A 20,940-nucleotide genomic window follows, 5' to 3' on the forward strand; every position below is an offset into this window, starting at 1 on the left:
ATAGGTTGAAATAAAACAGCTTTAACAAACAGTACAGAAGAACACTGTAAGAAAAGTTAGTGTTTACAAAAGATTATGTTTGCAGTTTGACTCATCATATGCAGACATGACACACTCAAACCAATACAATTTTAAAACATTTTAACAGTTTCTTGCTCAAGGAGACTTTTGATAATAAATGTACCTCCTTCCTCTCTTATATTTCAAATATGTGTTTTTTCAGGCTACAGGTTGAACCTCACTAGTCCAGCACCCTCGGGATGGGAGTGGTCCCAAACAAGGGAATTTGCGGGACAAAGGGAGGTCAGGTGTTCGGGCTCTCCTGGGGCTCCCCTCCTGGCTGCTGCTCCGGGAGTACCTGGAGGCTTGACCTTCTCTGGCTCACCTGCCTGGCTGTGCTCCTGGGGTGCCCTGCTCCCAGCACAGCGGCACCTGTTCCAAGGGCTCCCTGCCCCCCAGTCACTGACAATGCAAGCTGTCGCTGACCAGACCGGCTCCACTCCCAGCCCCACACAAGCTCTGGGGTCAGGGCTCTCTGGTCTAGCAACACTTTTGGTCCTGCCAGACCAGGGATGTTGCCGGATGAGAGAGGTTCAACCTGTACCTATTTTCTCCTATTCACACCATATTCTCTTTCTCCTTGATCCTGAAGTAAAACCATCATGTTGCATTTATGACTTCAGATACATTTTGGCAACATAACTGATGTCACAAATCAGGATTAACAACTTCACTAATGGAGCAAGAAACAAGAAGAAAATAAGATCCAACTTAAACACCAATAGAGAGAACCTAGCAGATTAAGTAAATGGTGTAAATCAGCGTCTCAAGGTTTTTTTTTATAAAGTACCCCTTTAAAAAAATTATAAGCACCCCCCAGGTCTCCCCCAGACCCGCAGCCAATGCCCCTCCCCCCCCAGCCAGGCAGTAACCCTACCTTTGAAGTGCCTGCCCTGCCTCGAAGCAAGTGGCCTGCCAGTGCCAGGCTCGCTGCATGGGGCTGTGCACTCCCACCCCAGCCCGCACCCCCCTAGCGTAGTGCCCAGAGGCAACTGCCCCCCCCCCCCCCAACTCCCTCTTCGCTACGCTGCTGATGCGGGGGAGGGGGGGGTGTTCTTTTGGAGCAAAGCTTATTGTGCCACCTCACAGCCTTTTAACTCCTCTCCACAGCGCCACGGGGAAGGGGCGATGGGGATGCGTTGTACTGAGCTGCTGGTGAGGATGGGGGTAATGCACATCTCCAGGTTCAGTGGCCCTCCCCGCTGAAGCACCCTGGGAAGGCTGCGAGACAGGAAACGAACTAGGAAAGGAGGCCGTGGAACTGATTTTTTTTTCTCCCCACTCTCACCTGCCCCCCAACTTGAAACTGCCCTGGGTCTCACCAGAGCTGCCACATGCCGCAGCACAGCCCAGTGCTGGGGCGCGTGTGCAGAGCGGCTGTTAACGTCTGGGCGCTCGGCTCCGAACATTCAATTTGATAAGTGGGTGCCACTGCCCCCTCCCTGGATCCCCTTCGCAGGACAAAATCCCGGACATTTTTTGCCAAATTTCACTTGTGTTGGGCAGCCAGACTTCTCTCGCGTACCCCTAAGGGTATGCATACCACCAGTTCAGAAAAACTGGTGTACATATTCTCTCTCTACTGAAGCTTGCTCTAGTGTGAAAATTCCTCATACAAAGAGAAAGAATATGAAACTGCCCACACCTAAGCAGACAATGGTTCACACAGAAAAAAAAATCAGTTCCTTACCCTTCAAACACTTCATCATGTGTAATTTTAATCACGAGAACTAGGGGGTGGTACCCCCTACCTGCTAGGCTCACCAACCCCCTGTTTCTGGGGGTAAGCAGTCCCGGATCTCCCCCTGCTTATTCTTGCCTATTACCATTTTAAAAAAATAAATTCCAGACAACTTTCTATTTTCATTTCGTTTTTAAATTCTTAACTTCAATTGTTTTTTTTTTTTTAAATTCTCTTAAGAGACAAAAGATATGGATTAGTTTAACCTTTGTCTCGGTGTATGCCTATTCTAACGTTTTTTCTGAAAGAAAACTGCAATAAGTCTTGCATCTTACTGCAAGAATCCATTGTATGATCCTTTGACATCTCTCTATCTCTTTTTTTAATCCTGCCTCTTTTTCTATCATTCTCTTCCCCCCAGGTCTCACTCACTAGTCAATTTTGAAAATGCCAAAAGAACTGTTGCACAACCGAGGGGGAAAATTAATTAGGAAATAAGGTTAATAATTTGCTATTTACAAATAAATACTGACAAACTATGAAATAATGAAACTTGGAAGACAATTCACTTTCAGCAAATCATTTGTCCACAAAAATCTATTTCAGAAAGTGCATTGGTATTAAAGATAAATACTTAGAAATGAGCAATTCTTTGACTTTCCTCTCCTGTGAGGCTAACAACCAGACTCAATCTTCAAGCTCCAAGAAATGGAAGAAAAAAATTACCTTTTATAAGGAAAAAACAAAATGGTAGGGAGACGATCTGTCATAAATTCCCAAGGAAGGTCATTTCGAGTGACATCAATTCTGTAAAAAAAACAAAACAAAAAGAAAAAATAAACTCATGAACTGAGCTGAACATTCCATTACTTATGCTTCTGAAATATCTTATTTTATTATTGTTTTGGATGGGGATTAGAGGATGCATAATCTGGAGAAAATATGCCTAAACATATTCTGTCACAAGAAATTACTAGCGGCACAAAGAAAGAGGACCCAAATCAAATAAGTGTGAGAACCCCTAATATATATGACACCTAGTAGATAAACTTAAAAAACAACAAATAGTCTGGTAGGACTCTACAGACTAACAAAACATGTAGATAGTATTCATGAGCTTTCGCGGGCAAGCCCACTTCTTCAGATGACCAGAGTGTTGGATGTCCAGAACCAAAAATGGACATCCAACACACTAGTCATCTGAAGAAGTGGGCTGTGCCCATGAAAGCTCACGATACCATCTACAGGCAGTCCCCGGGTTACGTACAAGATAGGGACCATAAGTTTGTTCTTAAGTTGAATTTGTATGTAAGTCGGAACTGGCGTCCAGATTCAGCCGCTGTTGAAACTGACCAGCAGCGGCTGAATCGGACACGCCTGGGGCAGAGCAGCTGGAGTGCTGCTGGGTTGGTCTGGTAGCGCCGACGTTGGTAGCACCGACCGGCAGCACCCCAGCTGCTCTGCCCCAGGTGTTCCCAAGTCAGCCGCTGCTGAAACTGACCAGCGGCTGACTACAGGAAGCTGGAGGCAGAGCTGCTCTGCCCCGGGCTTCCTGGAATCAGCCGCTGATCAGTTTCAACAGCGGCTGAATCTGGACGCCTGCGGCGACTAACCCGGCAGCACCCCAGCTGCTCTACCCCAGGTGTCCCCAAGTCAGCCGCTGCTGAAACTGATCAGTGGCTGATTCCAGGAAGCCTGGGACAGAGCAGCTGGGGTGCTGCTGGGTTGGTCCAGTAGCGCCGCACCTCGGTGCTGTGGGACCAACCCGGCAGCCCCCCCGCTGCTCTACCCCAGGTGTCGGCGAGAAAAGCCTGGTCTGCTGTGGCAGTGTGTTGAGGTGCAGGAAGCAGCGGAGGAGGCCGGTTCTGGCAGGGGTTTCCAGGCTCTGTGCTGGCAACAAGCTCTTTTCCATTAATGGCATTTCAAAGCCCCAGTCAGGTGACAGGAGTAATTTATGACATGCAGTGGCAGTTACCAAAGTGGCGGCTGTTATTAACATTCTGCTGCCTGTGTCACACACAGGCTGCTCTCTGTTTGGGATGGGGGGGGTATGTGTCTTGCAGTCCTGACTGGGACTGTTTGTTTAATCAAGGATGTTCTCAAGCTGGGGCTTCCTTTGACTGGCAACATTGATTCCTTCCTCTGTTTCCTCCCCACAGCCTGCAGCCACTGTTGAGCTGCTGTGGATTCTCTCCCTTACTGACAGGGATGGGGAGCTGCAGAGAATTCCCAATCCCACTCACTGCTGCCTGAAACGACTGGAGGGCTGAGGGTGATTCTCTCCCCCTCACCCATGTACTCCCTTCTGTGTGGAAAGGAAGCTCCCATATCCACTGGGCATTGCTGGAATTTGCTCTATGTTGCAGACACAACTTTTGCCAAGGTTAGGAGGTGGATGATGGGCAGTTTTCTGCTGTTTCCTTTTCAGGATCAGAGAAGTGAATCAAGCAGCAATTCAAAGCAGTGAGCCCAGCCCATGCCCCCCTAAACATCTCCCTGTCCCATTAAACACCTTTCAAGGTAAAGGCAACAGCTCCCCAGCAAATCAGCCTGAGGCTACAGTAGCATCATAGCCTGTGGGGAAGGCAGAGTGAGACTAGTTCAGCTAGTGCTTTGTTAAGGCACCCTCTGCTACATGAAAACAATGGAGGGAGGAAGGAGATGTGAGACTGACCAAGTTCAACTGTCAGTGCCTCCACGATCAACCAGTCGATCACGAATGACTGATTGGGGGCAGCTGGTGCAGAATGTACAGTGTCAGCTGCATTCTGTCTTGGGAAAAATCTGGAAAGCTATTTGTTATACTCTCACTGTTCATAAAATAAAATACTAACACAACAATTAATTTAAAAACTTTTAACTTGATTCGCAGAAAACCAGACTTCCTACTATAAACACTACCACCAGAAGAGAGAGATTTTCAGATCTCAGACGGCTCATCACAGAATGCATTCATTCAGCTGTGCTTATTCCAGGATACCACAAATTTAGTGTGCTTTGGACAACACTGAAACTTTTGAGGTTCATCCACTACAACAGGAGACCACTGTTTTACTGATGGGTACAGAATGTCAATCTGTAGATTTTTTTTTAATTACAGCAGGTTGACTTTAAATTAACAGTGCTTTTTTAAGTATCTTATCTGCATTAGCTCTGCCTACACTGAAGACTTAGTCATTGAGCCTTGGGGCCTATCCATGCAGTTTTTGTACTGCTTTAACTACAATGATTTAGAAACTGATATTTTGAGGTACACCAGTCCTTCTACTGACTGATGGGAAACAGAAGGAGGCATGAGATCGTTTTTGTGGCAATGGGTCCTACAAAGTGGATTCTCAATTAAATCTGTCCAACCCCTTTATTTCCCTTGCTAAAATCTTCCTTGCTTGTTTCTATGTGCTTGCACTTTAACAACAGTGGAATATTATATTTATATTATGCTGTCCCTGTTGTGCCCAGTAGAAGATGGAGTCTGCTTAAATAAAATTATTCATAATTATCTGACTCTTGTGTAGGAAAAGAAAAAAATAATTTGGAGAATAGCACAAGTAACCCCACTCTACTGCGTCTGGAAATAGAGCAAGGGTGGACAATAAAAGTGTGGCGGTTCACCAGGATTAGCCCCGGTGGCGACCTACCAGGGACTAACTCTGGGGAACTGGATTGGGTCAGTAAGCCGGTATTTACCCACCCCTGGAATAAAAAGAAGATGGGAACAGACACAGAATCAGCCCTGCAATAAAACTGAAATTCAGCAATCAAAGCACAAGGGTTGCTGGTGCCAGAACTGAGAGTAGAATTTTGAACTGACTTAGAAAAGCAGGTTTTAGGACTGTATTAACAGCTCATTAAAATCAAATAAAGGAGATAAATGTGCCATTTTTTAAATTAAAAGTTTTTAATTTTTTCCCTAATAATATAAGAATTACGTAACTGTTTATCAAACCATTTCAGACATTCTTGCATCATTATTAGTCTATGCAGAGTATGGTGCAATAAGCTAAATATTATCAGGAAAAAGGAATGGCAAAACTTGGAATGAAGTATTATACAGACCAGTGGTTCTCAATGTATGGGGCAGGCATAGCAATGTGTCAAAGGAGACACGAGTTGTGTGCTTTTAAGTGCTTTGGCTGGAACACTGGGTGGCTGGAGCTCATGCAGAAGGGCCACGCACATCCAGGAGGCAGGGATAAGAGAGGCAGCTGGAGCCCTGCAACCTCAAATATCACTTTTCACATTGGCACCCTTATTTCTGTGCTTACTGGTATAACACTGCCTTCAGAGCTGGATGCCCAGTCAGCAGCCATTGCTCTCCACTCTGCCCTCAGAGCTAGGTGGTAGGATGATCTTGTGAGAGGGGATGTGTGTGTAACAACAACAGGCACAAAGAAGGGGATCTGTTAGTATAATAGTCACTATTTACATGAAAACAAAAGGTATATAACAAAGAGAAGAGAAACAGAATCTACACTAAATACGGTTTAAATTTTTTTCCTTTGAGCTGATGAGTTCATATCACTCAATTTTGAGTAAACAGACTAAAATAGAATGAAAGAGTAATATTCTAAACTTATTAGTAATGGTATAATACATGGCTTATAATGAATTCATAGGACCTGTGTCTAATCTGATAGGCATTCAATCTTAATTTTCAATTCAACATAAATTAGTGGAGATTAATGGCATCATATTAACTTTACAAGCTACATAATGTACATATATGCATGTCTGGAAGTCTAAGTGGTTAAAAATAGTGTGGAAAATAAAAAAAAATTTTTACCTTGCCACAGTGAAGTTGTTTGGAGGCAGAAGTCGAGCTAGCTGGATAAAGATGTGATTAAGAGAAGCACAGAATCCACACCATTGTGCATAATAGAGCAGCAAGACATCCTGGAGGTGGGTTGGGGGAGGGGAGAGAAGAAAAGTTCAGTTAGCATCTGGGGTTTATTTACATAAGCAGAAATAGTAATCAATGTGTTAAACAAAACATCGAAGCTATTTAAAGACAAAAGAAAATGTAATCTCATCTTTTTACACCCTGTCCATTATGCAATGGTGCCCTGTGGCTCCCAAAGCAAAAAGAAAAGAAATTCCCAACAAGAGGTGTATCCTCCAGCAGGAGCGGTGATGCAGAGGGCATGTTGAAAGCATAGCCTGGGAAAAGGAGATATGTTTGTAACATTTTGATGCCTCAGCTGCAACTCGCAGGCAGATGCAAGCCTTTGGGAATATACTTTCTGTCTGGAGTTCAACCAACCCATGATGGCCCCATCATAGGGGAGGTGCAAAAGTGACATGAAACATCTTTAATTTGGGAGACCCTCCATCCCATTTTTAACAGGACAGTCCTTATTTAAACCCTTTTGCAGGTGTCCCAACCTTTCCTTTTAAAAAAATGGGCCAACTGTCCAATATTTTTGCTCCCAATGCTGGTCAGTCAGTCCACAGTTAGCACAGCCACAGTAGCTTCTTGTTTGTGGCTGGCAGGTGAATGTGGGCATGTAGTGGCCAGCATATAGTAGTCTCAGGCAGGGTGAAGGGGAGAAAGACACGAAGCCAGGTAGGAGGACAAGCAACCCCGTGAGTGATAGAGGGGCAAGGGTGTGCAAGAATGAGTGAGGAGTGTGTGTCATGTGAAAACGAAAACAGGATTTCTCAAGGAGGGATCTGCCAGCCCTTTTAGGCCATGGGTCTGAAGCCCTGATCCCAGGTAGTCCCTCCTGCACTTAATTCCCAGCACCACCTCAGGCTGAAACCCCAATACCTAGGGCCACCCCCTAATGAATTCCTAACACCCCTTAGACTGTTAGGCCTGAACCACAGTGCCCTGAACCACAGTGCCTCCCAAATCCCCAGCACCCCTCCAAGCTGAAACACTGATCAGCAGTGCCCCCATAAATCCTCAGCACACACACACCCTACTGAAACCCCAATCCCTGCCCCCCTCCCATCCGAGTGGTGGGAGTGGCAGGGCTGAGTCCTGCATGACCAGTGCTCCCTGTGGGAGAGAAGCCTCCAGAGCGTGTGGACAGAGCTGTGGGTCTCTCTAGCAAGTGCAGTGCAGTCCAGGGGACAGTTCAATGGCTCGCTCTCTCCCTGCCCAGGTCAGAGGCAGGAGCCTGAGCCACAGGGCAGCCACTTCTCTGACTGATGCCATGGCGCAGGCAGGCTGGTGCTCTCTCCTCTACTGCTGGTGCTGGGGGTTAAAGCTGCCTCCCAGCCCCCTTTGTTCACAGCCACAGCTCCTAGCTACCCCCTGCCTGCACAAAGCTACCCCCCACAGCTTGCATACAACCCCTAGCTATGCCCTCCCTGTCCCTTGAGCTACCCACTGTCTTCACGGCCTCTAGTTACTACCTTACTATCCCCTGATCATACACAGCTACCTGCTCCCTGCACACTGAGCCACATGCAGCCCTTAACTACCCTCTGCCTGTACCCTGAGCTACCTCCCTGCTCTCACACAGTACTTAGTTACACCCTGCCTAACTTCTGGGCTATACCCTAGCCCAGTGTTTTTCAAACCTTTTGGCCCATGGCCCACCTGGCTCAATGGAAACCTTTCCGTGAACCACCAGTTGCTAATGGAAAGTCACCATTAATTACATAATTACACAAGCCATCTTGCTAGTGCTGCAGCAACAGAGAATGGTTTAATTTAACCAGTAAGAAAGGATATATTAATTTAAATTATTAAACAAATTAAGCACTTGAACTTCTCATGTTAGTTGATCAAACTTCATTTTAAATAAAGTAAAATATTAATTTATATCCAACACAAAAGGTTTCAATGTTCTCTTTATTTATGGTAGGGGTGGGGAACCTTTTTTGTGTCAGGGGCCACTGACCTACAGAAAAAAAAATTATTTGGGGACCACAGAAGTGAGAAACAAAAACAACCCCAAAAAACCCCAAACCAAAACAAAAAACAAACACAAATCCCCAACCCTCACTGATGTGGCCTCCAACTGACACTCACTCCTCTGGCACTCTTGCCCCACCGGGGGGAAGGGAAGGGGGAAGGGAGGACTGAGGTTCAGGGCTTCCCATAGGGATTCCAGGGTTAGTGGATTTTGTGGACCCTCCTAGCCTCTGGAGTTGGGACAAAAATGAAAGGTTCAGTGTGCAGAGCATGGCTGCCAGCAAGAGGGATGGGGGTGCAGGATCTGGGCAGCAGGTGGGATGTAGGAGGGGGTGAGGATGCAAGATCTGGGTGGGAGGTGGGATACAGGAGGGGGTGAGGGTGCAAGGTCTGGCCAGAGGGAGGGTACAGGAGCATGCTGGGAGTAGAGTGTCTGGCCACGAGGGACAGTGCAGGAGCAGGCTATGGGTAGGTGTCTGGCCAGTGAAGAGGGTGTAGGAGTGGGATGGGGCTATGGGGTCTCAACAGGAGGTGGTGGCGGTGGTGCATGAGGGGTCTGAGTGTGCAGGGGTCTGAGCATGGGGGGGACACTTATTTGCCTTCACGCCCTGCACCAGTCCCAGGAACCACCTCCCACTGTTCCCATTGGCTAGATTCTGGCCAATGGGAACAGCAGGGAAAGCTTCCCGGGAGCGGGCCAGTGTGCTGCTTTGCCCCCACCCGGGGAGGGGGAGCACTTCTTCCCTGTGAGCCCAATTGCACAGTGAGGCTCAGAGCTTTCTCTCTCTCCAACCTCAGTGGGAAGCCAGCGCCAGTGTGCCAACCATGTAGGAAAGGGAGGGCAAGGCTAGAGCACCAACGTGTGCTCCCTGCTGCCGGAGAAGGAGGAGGCTGAGCTTGAGTTGCAGACCACATGGAAGTTAGCCATGGACCCACTAGTGGTCCACAGACTGCAGTTTGAGAACCACTGCCTTAACCTCACACAGCCCCTAGGTACCACCTGCCTAATTCCTGGCTGTATTTTGTAAGTTATTTCTAGGACAGAAAACAAATGGCTCCATCTGCAGCCAGTAAAATCACTATACTCTTAACTAGTTCATAAAAGCAATGTTCATCATATATATCTCCTTTAGAGTCTGTGCAGGTTTGGGACCTGAGACTTTGAACATGTTCTTGATCTTGGATCTCAAATGTAATTTGTTGTGAGTTGCAACTATGAAAAGAGCAAACAGGCATTCTCCATCCCCACAATTATATCTGTATTTTTAAAAATAGTTATCAAGTAAGAATACAAAAGGCTAAAATCTCAGCTACAGGAAAGATACACACAGAACAGGAAGGCAGGGGGTGGGTCTTTAGCTGGTTTGGCTGATTTTCTGGCTGCTTTGTATCATAGTGGTCGCCTAAATTTAAACTGCTGTGAAGTATGGCTTTCAAGGAATACCCTTGTTTAAAATTATGTACACAATCAATGTAACTGTATGGATATGAGATTTAGTTTTAAACAATGAAAATTCAAAAGAATGAACTCTACAATCCTGTTCTTCAAAATGCGATTAATCCCTCAATGTAATTGCAGTGATGAGCTGTACCTTTTCATTCAAAAACACCACATCATGAAAGGTATTAGTAGTCACTTCAGTGATTACGTGCTGGGCATGAAAATGGACTGAGGAGTCACCAACAAGATGCCTTTTCAAGGGACTGTAGAGAATGCTGAAGTTTTGAATGAAGTTCTCTAAAATGAAAGAGAGACATCGAGAACATTATTCCAGCTTCATGTACCCATAATATCTAAGCAGAGCTGTCTCTTGTATATGGTGACTCGGGATGATGGCGCTGGGCCCCATGCTTTCGGCATATTGTGCTGCAGTGTGCAATGTTCTGTGTGGGGGACACTAGGCTGCCCCATAGGTGTGAGACTTGGGCTTGGGGGGCACTATGCTGGCCCAGGGAGCTAGCAGGGGGCTTGGAGCCAGAATCAGGCAGAAATATCAAACACACAGAAAACATAATTTCTTAAGGAAATTAGTCATGAGAAGTTCCTCTCTTAGGGTATGTCTACACTACAGAGTTAGTTCGAACTAACGGACGTTAGTTCGAACTAACTTTCATAGGCGCTACACTAGCGCTCCGTTAGTTCGAACCTGGAGCGCTTAGTTCAAACTAGGAAAACCTCATTTTACGAGGATTAAGTCTAGTTCGAACTAGCTAGTTCGAATTAAGGGGTGTGTAGACCCTTAATTCGAACTAGTGGGAGGCTAGCCCTCCCCAGGTTTCCCTGGTGGCCACTCTGGCCAACACCAGGGAAACTCTATTGCCCCCCTCCCGGCCCCAGACCCCTTAAAGGGGCACGGGCTGGCTACAGTGCCCGTGCCAGGTGCAAGCCTGCCAGCACCCAGCCAGCAGACCCTGCACCTGGCACGGCTCGAGCCAGCCACCTGATGCCCCCCAGCTCTCCCCCTCTTCCTGGGACCAGGCTGGCGGCTCCCAGGAGCTTGCCTGGGACCGTAAAAGGCGGGCACTCGCCTGGGCTAGTGCGGACATCGTGGACCTTGTCCACGATCGCCGCACTAGGCACAGGAAAGTGGCCGTCTAGGACAGGAGAGCTGCCAGCCTGGCCACCCAGGAGCAGGTGTGCATGAAAATCAAGGGGGTCCACTGAGACCCCCGACCCTGAGCTTACAATGGCCGTCCTGGGTCAGACCAAAGGTCCATCTAGCCCAGTAGCCTGTCTGCCGACAGTGGCCAACACTAGGGACCTTGGAGGGGATGGACCGAAGACAGTGACCAAGCTATTTGTCTCGTGCCATCCCTCTCCAGCCTTCCACAAACCTTGGGCAGGGACACCACTCCTACCCCCTGGCTAATAGCACTCCATGGACCCAACCTCCATGACTTGATCTCACGTCCCTTTAAACTCTGTTCTAGTTCTAGCCTTCACATCCTCCTGCAGCAAGGAGTGCCACAGGATGACTCTTTGCTTTGTGAAGAACAACTTTCTGTTACTAGTTTGAAGCCTGCTACCCATTCCTTTCCTTTGGTGTCCTCTAGTCCTTCTTTATGGGAACTAATGAAGAACTTTTCTGTACACACCCTCTCCACCCAACTCCTGCTTTTATAGACCTCTATCCTGTCCCCCCTCCGTCTCCTCTTTTCTAAGCTGAAAAGTCCCAGTCTCTTTAGCCTCTCTTCATATGGGACCTGTTCCCAACCCCTGATCATTGTAGTTGCCCTCCCCTCTCCCACCCTCTCTCTTCCCCTCTCCCACCTCCTTTTCCCAGTCTCCCCGAGTTTTGTTCAATAAAGACAGATTCCATTTTTGACCACACATTTTCTTTATTTGTACATTAGGAAGGGGGGCTAGGGAAGGGTAAGTGGAAAGAGGTGAGGGAGGAATGGGGCACGAGCTCCCGATGGGGAGGACTGGGCTGGCTCTGCGGGCTTCTGGGGGTGGAAGCTCTCCTGCAGCCCCCCAATTGCCCCCTCTCCCCAGATGGCAGCCTGCGGCAAGTGCAGCCGGTCTGATGGCCGAGTGCTGTGATGTGCCCAGTGTGGGCACTCCAGGCACTCCAAGCCAGGACTGGTTTGCAAGCAGGGCACCCCTGAGAACTGTCTGTCCGGGGTGGGGGTCGGGTCCCTTTAAGCGCAGCCCTCGGCTAGCCTGAGACAGCATCTCCTCTGATGCCCTGCCAGCACTGCTTCTGGCCATCCTTAAGCCCGGTTCAGGGTCCACTTAATGTGGACATGCTAGTTTGAATTAGCAAAACGCTAATTCGAACTAGTTTTTAGTTCTAGACGCGTTAGTTCGAATTAGCTTAGTTCGAATTAACTAATTCGAACTAAGTTAGTTCGAATTAGCGCTGTAGTGTAGACGTACCCATAGATCAGTAATTGGTAAAAGATAGGGAGTAAAGGATAGAAATAAATGGTCAGTTTTCACAAAAGTCACTTCTCCAAACTGCTATTTTGTACTTTTTAGATTCACGTACCCCACTTGTGATCCTAGTAACTAACAGCAGCTCACTACCTACTTAGCATTCTGAAAGACATTAACCAACAGCTGGCATTGCTGAATTCAAACAATACTAATTCCACAGAAAATGTCTTCTGTAATATAAAATGATGTGAGTGTATCAAATGCATCATTTTGTAAGTACATGATTTTAGGAATAAAATGCATTATAGATATTTTCTCTGACGCATCAGCAATTATGTAATTTGAGCTTATGAGACACTTCTTAAAATCTGTTGGCAATCTGGTTTCATGGATTGACCACTAAATTCTAAAAGTCTGATGACCTAGCTATTGTCAATGCACTGACAAATACTAAGAGGTTGAGGTTGTCAAAATTTCTATTTCAACTAAGTTATTACTGGTTTGTGAAAATATTTCTTTATCATATCCTAAAAAATCATCTACCGTTTAATTATTAAGCAGACAAAGATGCACAATGCTTTCAACCCTCACTTTATAAAGTGAACTGCTTTTGTCAATTACACAAGTTCTCCAAAGTTACTATTCCTTGCCAAATCCATCCTATTTTCATTTAATGTATTCGCTTATTTTAAATTTTGAATACAAGATTGCTGCATACCATACCTATCGTAGATTTTGTAAGTGTTTGATTCTGATCCAGGATATAGTGGGTCTCTTCCTTCAGGTCAACGATAGTAGCAAATTCCTTCAAATGATTAGATCTTGATGCTCCTAGCCTCTCTGCATACATCCAAAACAGATTTGAATCCAGTAGATAGAGATTCAAGGTCTTGTTGGTCCTGCAGCTCAAGCCAGTAATGTTAGTACCATTAACATGAAGGTCAGGAGTAAAACAATTCCTCTCCTCAATGTGAGGAATAGAATGTTGAGTATCATCCTTATCTTCTTTCCCATGGGAAGAAAATGCTACATTAGGGGTCTGAAGTATGGTCTTTTCAGAACTAATTAAATTTATCAGACCCCTATTTACTTTCCTGCAACATGCAGAATAGTAGCTAAAAGGACTATAGAAACTTAGGAAATTGCTGCATTCTATGGTATTTGATACAAATTGGAAAAAAGTATGTTCCTTGAGGTAGAAAGAGTCCAAAGCTGCTTCTATCTCTAAAAAGTTACACTGCGGTACATTAACTTTACTTGGTTTGACTCCAAGGGTCTGGTTTACACAAAGCTCACAGACATTGTGAGTCCTAGAGATGGAGTGCCACTGAGGGAGCAGCACCGTGTTGCAGCATGGATACTTTGTTATGGAGTATGCGTCTGCCAGTTGTGTATGGGCATGGGCTACAATGGACTCAATAGCTGGTGGATTTAAATCTCTCAGGTGCTGAGGAACAGGTTCAGCTGCTTGGCTTTTATTACAGTTGTTGTATTCCAAGGCCACTTTGGTAATCTATAGAAAAAACAAATGACAAAGAAACATGATCAGATATATATTGTTCACATATCAACACAGACAATACTTGGCCCAATTTTTTTGAAATAAATACAATATATTAAGTTTTAGATGTACAATTCTGGAATTTCAGACACAGGGCCAACTCTTATCCTTCAATTTTAGTTTCTTACCAAAAGGCATAGGATGCACTGTTAGTTTATGATGAATTTAAATTTAAAAAAAATCTCCAAATATAGTATGTGGTTAAGAACAGTGATGACTGACAACAAGCCAAACTGCAAAGATCTTCTGTTCATACATACTCACCTCAGAACCCTCTTTTATATCATATTTGTTAGGTTTTAATAATGTTATACTGTGATGCTAAATCCTGTTGATGCATAATCCAATATATGCATTTTTCCAAATTGTTTGTTTTCCATATAGAAGATAAAAAATAAATTAAGTGAAATGTACACTGCTCAGTACATTCCGAACATCTCATTCTGAACATAACAATTGTTATCCAGTCAAATCAACTATTGATATAAGGCCAAATCTTCCTGTCCTTCTGTGGGCAGAACTACCATTTATTTCAGTGGCAAAATTATCTGCTCCTGATGTCAACAGAAGTTTTGCTTGAATAAGAGATTTCTGGATTTGATCATTAAACTGGGTCCTCATTTCACTAACAATATGAATTTTGCCACTTAATTGAAAATATATGGGCATGGAGGTTCTCTCCTTCACAAACATAATTCTAATACTGTTAGCATGTAATCATTTACACAATCAACCAAAAAGCCTGGGTTTATCAGTTAATCCTAATGACTTCACGCACACAGCCCTCCTTGCTGCCTCTGTATCAAAGGCAGCAGCAAGGAGTGCCAGGTGGGAGCTGGTCTGCAAGGGAAGCCAATTTAAAAAAACAGCTCTCCTCAGAGACCAGCTGCCTGTCGCTCTGCACTGCTGCCTCTGATACAGAGGCAGCAGCACAAGGTGGCATCAGCCCCTGTCCAGGATGGGTCTGAGCTCCCAGACCTGGCGCAAGCTAGAATTGAGCTGGGCTGCCTGCCCACCTGGTTCTTAATACACTTTAAATGCAGAACCACAGCAGAGCTAGGTCCCAGACCCAGTGTAAGCTGGGACTAAGCTAGGCTGCTGGCCAGCCTTCTAAAAAATGTACTGGCAAGGAATGGGGGAGGGGAGGGGAAAAGCATGTAGTCTATAGGATTAACCTATAAGCTTTTGATCATTGGTTAATCAACTACATTATTATATCCCTAGTCTGTATCAGAGGCAGCAAGGGCAGGGAGGGGGAGGCAAGAGCCGGTGCCCATGGGTAGCCCCCTGTCCACTTCTTCCCCCCTCCCCACTGCTTCCCACAGAGATAGCAGCGTGAGGGGACAGGTGGGAACTGGTGCTTGGGGAGAGCCATCTTAAAAAAGCCAGATCCCCATGAGCACCAACTCCTGCAGAGCTGGCTTTTCTAAGAGGCAGATGTGCAGGGCCGGAGGGGGGCAGACGAGAGCCAGTATGTATGGGAAGCTGGCTTTTAAGCCAGCTCCCTGCACATACCAGCTCCCACAGAGCTGCCAGTCCTTGCCTTGCTGCCTCCCAAAGAGGCAGCTACATGGCGAGGGAGGGGCAGGTGGGAACCTGTGTTCGGGGGGAGCCAACAAAAAAAGCTGGGGTGGGGGGGAAGGCAGGCAGTACATGTGGGAAGCTGGCTTTCAAGCTGGATCCCTGTGCATACCGGTTCTATAGAGCAACCTGACCCCCCACCTCCCACGCTGCTGCCTCTGTATCAGGTGGTGCTTGTGGAGAGCCAGTTACCTGTGAAAACCGACTCCCACCTACCCCCTCTGCATGTAAATGTGTAACTGCTGAAAAATTCAGCAGTTATACGTTTACAAAAATAAATATTTGCTACATACATGAAGTCCCTGGGTTACATCAATCTGACTTACGTCGGACCCCTAGTTACAAACGGGGGGGTGGCGGGGCACAGCTAGTGCAGGGTGCCTCCCCCACTGTTGCCGCCTCTGGCGGCGTGGGGGGCGCTTCCCCCCAGCAGACCAGGGAGACGCGGAGCTAGCGCGCCCCCCCCCAGTAGACCAGGGAGACACGGAGCGGCTTTTCTCGCCGCGGAGGACGCGGGCAGCGGGATCGCCGAGACGCGCCACGGTCCCACCACCTGTGTCCTCCGCGGCGAGAAAAGCCGCTCCGCGTCTCCCTGGTCTGCTGGGGAGGAGGGGGGACGCTAGCTCCACGTCTCCCTGGTCTGCTGGAGGGAAGCGCCCCCCGCGCCGCCGGAGGCGGTGACAGTGGGGGAGGCACCCCGCACTAACTGCGCCCCGGCGGCGGCATTTCCATTCAGGCGGTGCTGAGGGAGCCCGGCGCGCCCGGTGCATTGTGGGACTGGGATGGGAGTCCCGTTCGCGGGAGGAGGCGGAGGGAGGGCGAGGAGCGAGCCGGTAAGAGGGAGACCTGGGAAGGGGGGGGGCAGGTGGGGAGATTTAAAGGGGAATCCACCTCCGCCATTAAACACCCAACCCTGCGCCGGGCTGCGGCCTCCAGGCGCTGCAGCGGCCGGTCGGGGTGCACGGGGCACACTTGGCCCCAGCCCCAGAGCCCGGCTGCGGGGGGGGGCGGGGGAAGTGGATGCGAAGCGCCGCCAGGGCCACTTTAAAAAACTCCCCGCGCCGAGGCCGGCAGGCGATGGGTTAAATTTTTCACCCGCCAACATTTTTGTTGCCGCTGGGGCCCCACGCCATAGAGTCCCCTGGCCGGGGAGCCTGGCGCGCGCCGCACGCGGGGAACATTCCACCCCCTCCCCGGGGCTGCGGCGGCGGCAATGGGGGGCGGCTGCGGCGCTTCGCCTCCAAAGGCCGCCCTGGCACCTCTGCTTGCAGCGAAGGGTTAACTCTGCTCCTGCTGACATTTTACCTGTTCCCCCCCTTCCTCCGTGCTTTTCCTGCTAATAATTTCGTGTGTAAGGGAGATCGTCCGTGCTCCCCACCCCCGCTTCTGCACAGCTCCATGGAAGAGCCTCCGGGGGTGGGGTGGGGTGTTGGAAGGGGAGTGCTGTATGCACGGCTCTTTCCTGTGCACCGCCAGCTGGGCTCCCGCACGGCTGTACAAAGAGCAGCAGTAGAGGCCCTTGCTTGCCTTTAAAGGCAGCAGCTTGAAATTTAAGGTATCCCAGAGCCATGTCTATCCGCAGACCTCAGCGGAGAAATGCTCGTTGCAGTTTTTCACCCTGTAGATATCCCTCACTTGTGTTGCTATTCCCTGTCCTTGGGTTTATTTTGGGTAGGTACCTGGTCCTGTTCCGAGACGTGCTGCCTGACAGGAGGTTCAGCCGGCGCTGCCCCAAGCGCTGCAGGGGAAGTGCCCCCCGCACCGCGGGAGGCGGCGACAATGGGGGAGGCACCCCGCCCCCGCCAGCTTTGGGTCCATTGGCCCCGCGGACGCCTCTGGGCAGCTCCAACACCCCCCACTGTCGGCTGGAAGGAGGGTCTTGAGAATAAAGCTTGAGAATAAAGGACTGAGGGAAGTGAGGTGTGGGAGAATAAAACTGAGCTCTGGAGAAATGTTTGGCTAGAGTTTCCTCTACAATATGTACCAGTTCCAACTTACATACAAATTCAACTTAAGAACAAACCTACAGTCCCTATCTTGTACGTAACCCGGGGACTGCCTGTACTAAGTTTATACTAAAAGTCAAGATGTTCATTTCCCTAGAATAGGTGAAGGTTTGTTTTTGTTAGTTTCTCAAGGGGTTTTATACTTTTCTTCAGAGTTTGCGATACTCATTATGATACTAAACTTCCCAATTATGAAAATTCTAGTAGGAATTTGGCAGGAACTAAGAAAATATATAGTAGCCATGCCTCATTTACAGTAGTTACTGGGGGGGCTTTTTCCACCTACTCTCTTTGGCTTTCGTGTAACTGAATACATTCTGAAAATATCTGCAAATTGGAATATTCTTAAATTTCTTATGAGTTTATTGTAGCAGGACAGATAGAATGGAGAGATAAAATGAACAGCAATAAGGAGCGTATGATAACTTTTCTCTATATAGTAGTGCATTTAACAGTTAAATATATATTAAAAACAATGTGTAGACCTGTGGCACCTTAGAGACTAACAAATATATAGGAACATGAGCTTTTGTGGGAAAACCCACAACAGTTCCTCAACTCCCAAGATCTTTATCAGGCATTCTTAAAACTAAACTACCCACCTGAGGAAGTAAAGAAACAGACTGACAGAGCTGTACAAGTACCCAAAAGTCACCTACTTCAACACAGGCACAACAAGGAAAATAATAGAACACTACTGGTGATCACCTACAGAACCCAGTTTAAACTCCTCCAGTGCATCACTGATAATTTACAACCTGTCCTGGAAAACAATCCCTCACTTTCACAGACGTTGGGAGACAGGCGAATCCTTGCCTATAGACAACCCCAAATGTGAAGCAAATCCTTACCAGCAGCTACCCATCACACCTGTGACACACTCACCCAGGAACCTATTATTGCAACAAACCCCACTGTCAACACTGTCCGCATATTTATACAAGCAACACAAGGACCCAAACATGTAAGTCACAACATCAGGGGCTCATACAACTGCACATCTTCTAATGGACTGTATGCCATCAAGTGTCAGCAATGCCCCTATGCCACGTATTTTGGAAAAACCAGACAATTTCTGCGAAAAAGGTAAATGGACACAAATCAGACATTAGGAATGGTAACAAACATAAACCTGTGTAGAGGAACATTTTAACCTAACTGGACATTCAATAATGGATTTATGAGTAGTCATTCTTCTACAAAGGAATTTTACCACCCAATTATGGAGAAAGACTGCTGAACTGGAATTCATTTACAAATGTTACACTGTCAACTTGGGCTTGAATAAAGATATTAACTGTTTAATGCATTACAAAAGCAATTTCCCCTGCCTTCAACATTCACATTTTCGCATCAAAAGCTATGAATGGGACACATCCAGCCTACTTAATTAGCTTCATAAACATGGGTCCTACAATTGACAGGTAACTGCTTTTTCCATTCAGTGGTGGGGCATCCACACCCCGCACTGAGGCTGAGGGAACTCAGGCATTGTGGAGTGAGAAGGCTCCGACACCGCTGCTCTGCCGTTCAAGCTCCCGGCCAGCCGGCAGCATAAACAGCCCTGGGCCGGCACAGACAGAGGAAGGCAGGGCCGGAAGGAGCGGAGCAGCAGAAGAGGCAAAGGCAAAAATGCCGAGGCTGGAGCCACCCTGGACAGCTCCAGGGGAAGGAGGGCTGGCATGCCGACTCCACCAGCCCCCAGAGGGGCTACCAGCCCGCGCTGAGCTACCATGGCCCAGGCTTCCAGACTGTAGGTAGGGGCCGAGCAATCAGGAGACACGGATCCTCAACCGCTACATTCACTGTGGCTTCAGGGCAAGAGCTCACCTCCCCCAGCCATCTGGGCCGTGGCGACTACAGCTACAAACCCAGAGTTCCCACGACCTGCCGTAGACAGAAGCGAGCCCAAGAGACACTGAAGACACCTCGTACTCTGTGGATGGTCAAATCATCCACAGAAGACGTCAGAAGTGGGCAGGAAGTGGCCCAGGGCAGGGGTTGCTCTCAAAGGCCCCGTGGGTTGGTGTGTTACAGGCGGTGACCCCACCAACTGGGCAGTGGATTGCTTCCCTGCTCTTAGGGCCCTGGGTTGGGACCTGGTGGGGAGCGAAGGCCCGTTCCCCCCAACTCCTTTTCCTTTGTTGGACTTCGCCTCCCTCCATAATTAGGACCAGGAGTTGTGTCTACCTTTGTGGGTAGAGAAGCCCTGAACTGTGAACTTGGACCGTGCAGGCTGTATGTCCACTTATAGAGGAACTTGAACTGTAAACCTTGGCCAAGCAGGCCATACTTACATTTATAACTGGCCCCAAATGGGAACTTCAGCTGGGTGGGCCATATTTTTGTTTGTGCTTTTTCGTTGATAAAAGGAGCTGCCTCCCTGCCTAGGGTCGTGGCATGACACACTCCAATTCATCTGATGAAGTGGGTTTTATGCACTAAAGCTTATGATCCTATATATTTATTCATCTCTAAGGTGCCACAGGATGACTTTTTGTTTTTAAAGTTACAGACTAACACGGCTATCCCTCGGAGACTGGAGAAATCATCGGTACAACCTTTTATTAGTATATACTAAAAAACATCAGATTAAGTTCTGTACAGGCTCATTCCTTAATGCTGTATCATAACTAAAGAATGTGAACAGATGTAGGAGAAGACTGATTATTTTTCTGAACTGAAAAGCATAGTTGCATTATAAAATCTTATTTCAATCAGTTCTAATAAGACAAATCTGTAGTTCTTTGAACAGAGCTAACATACAACAAATTGACAGCTTCATGCTATGTGAATGCCCTACAGGCAGATTCAGAGAGAGATGAAATTCACAAAGGCTGCTGGCTGCAGTAACAATTTCTCTTTGTGGTAAACAAGTTGCATAATATACTGTAGCTTCTTATGCCCCCTTTATTGCACTGTCATGTTACAGCAATCTAGAGGCCCGGTATCTCATTTAATGCTTTGACATAAATAAATATTTTCTCTTAAATTAAAATTCATTATATCAGAAAGTAGATAATTGACGTGGTGTACTACTCTTACTTTATTGAAATAGATTATGTCTAATATTACTGGGTATGTTAAAATTCATTTAGATAAAAGGTGGAACTACTGAAAATTTCAACTGTTAAAGGTTTATATGTGGGGGAAGAAGGCTCCCATGGAGCTGTCCACCCTCTGCGCTGATGACTCTGTAGGCTCCCCATGAGCATCAGCTCCCACTGTCCTCTCCCTCCCAGAAGCAGCAGTGTGGGATGGAGGGCTGCATATAACCATGCACTTTAATCGATGAGCCCAAGCTCA

General features: G+C 47.3%; 1 protein-coding gene across 2 annotated transcripts in view; it reads right to left on the reverse strand.

The window, feature by feature from the left end:
* TXNDC11 (thioredoxin domain containing 11) overlaps window positions 1-20,940 on the reverse strand; it is a 103,394-nt gene that overhangs the window by 7,919 nt on the left and 74,535 nt on the right. For both annotated transcript variants that reach the window (XM_025190141.3, XM_006134121.4), the window contains exons 8-11: window positions 13,210-13,999; window positions 10,199-10,344; window positions 6,525-6,634; window positions 2,468-2,548 (exon numbers count right to left, since the gene is read on the reverse strand). In XM_025190141.3, the coding sequence (XP_025045926.3) occupies window positions 2,468-2,548; window positions 6,525-6,634; window positions 10,199-10,344; window positions 13,210-13,999 (1,127 nt within the window). The remainder of the gene's footprint in view (window positions 1-2,467; window positions 2,549-6,524; window positions 6,635-10,198; window positions 10,345-13,209; window positions 14,000-20,940) is intronic.

Source organism: Pelodiscus sinensis, chromosome 15, assembly GCF_052426305.1.
Source record: "Pelodiscus sinensis isolate ZL-2025 chromosome 15, ASM5242630v1, whole genome shotgun sequence".
Taxonomy (NCBI): Eukaryota; Metazoa; Chordata; order Testudines; family Trionychidae; genus Pelodiscus; species Pelodiscus sinensis.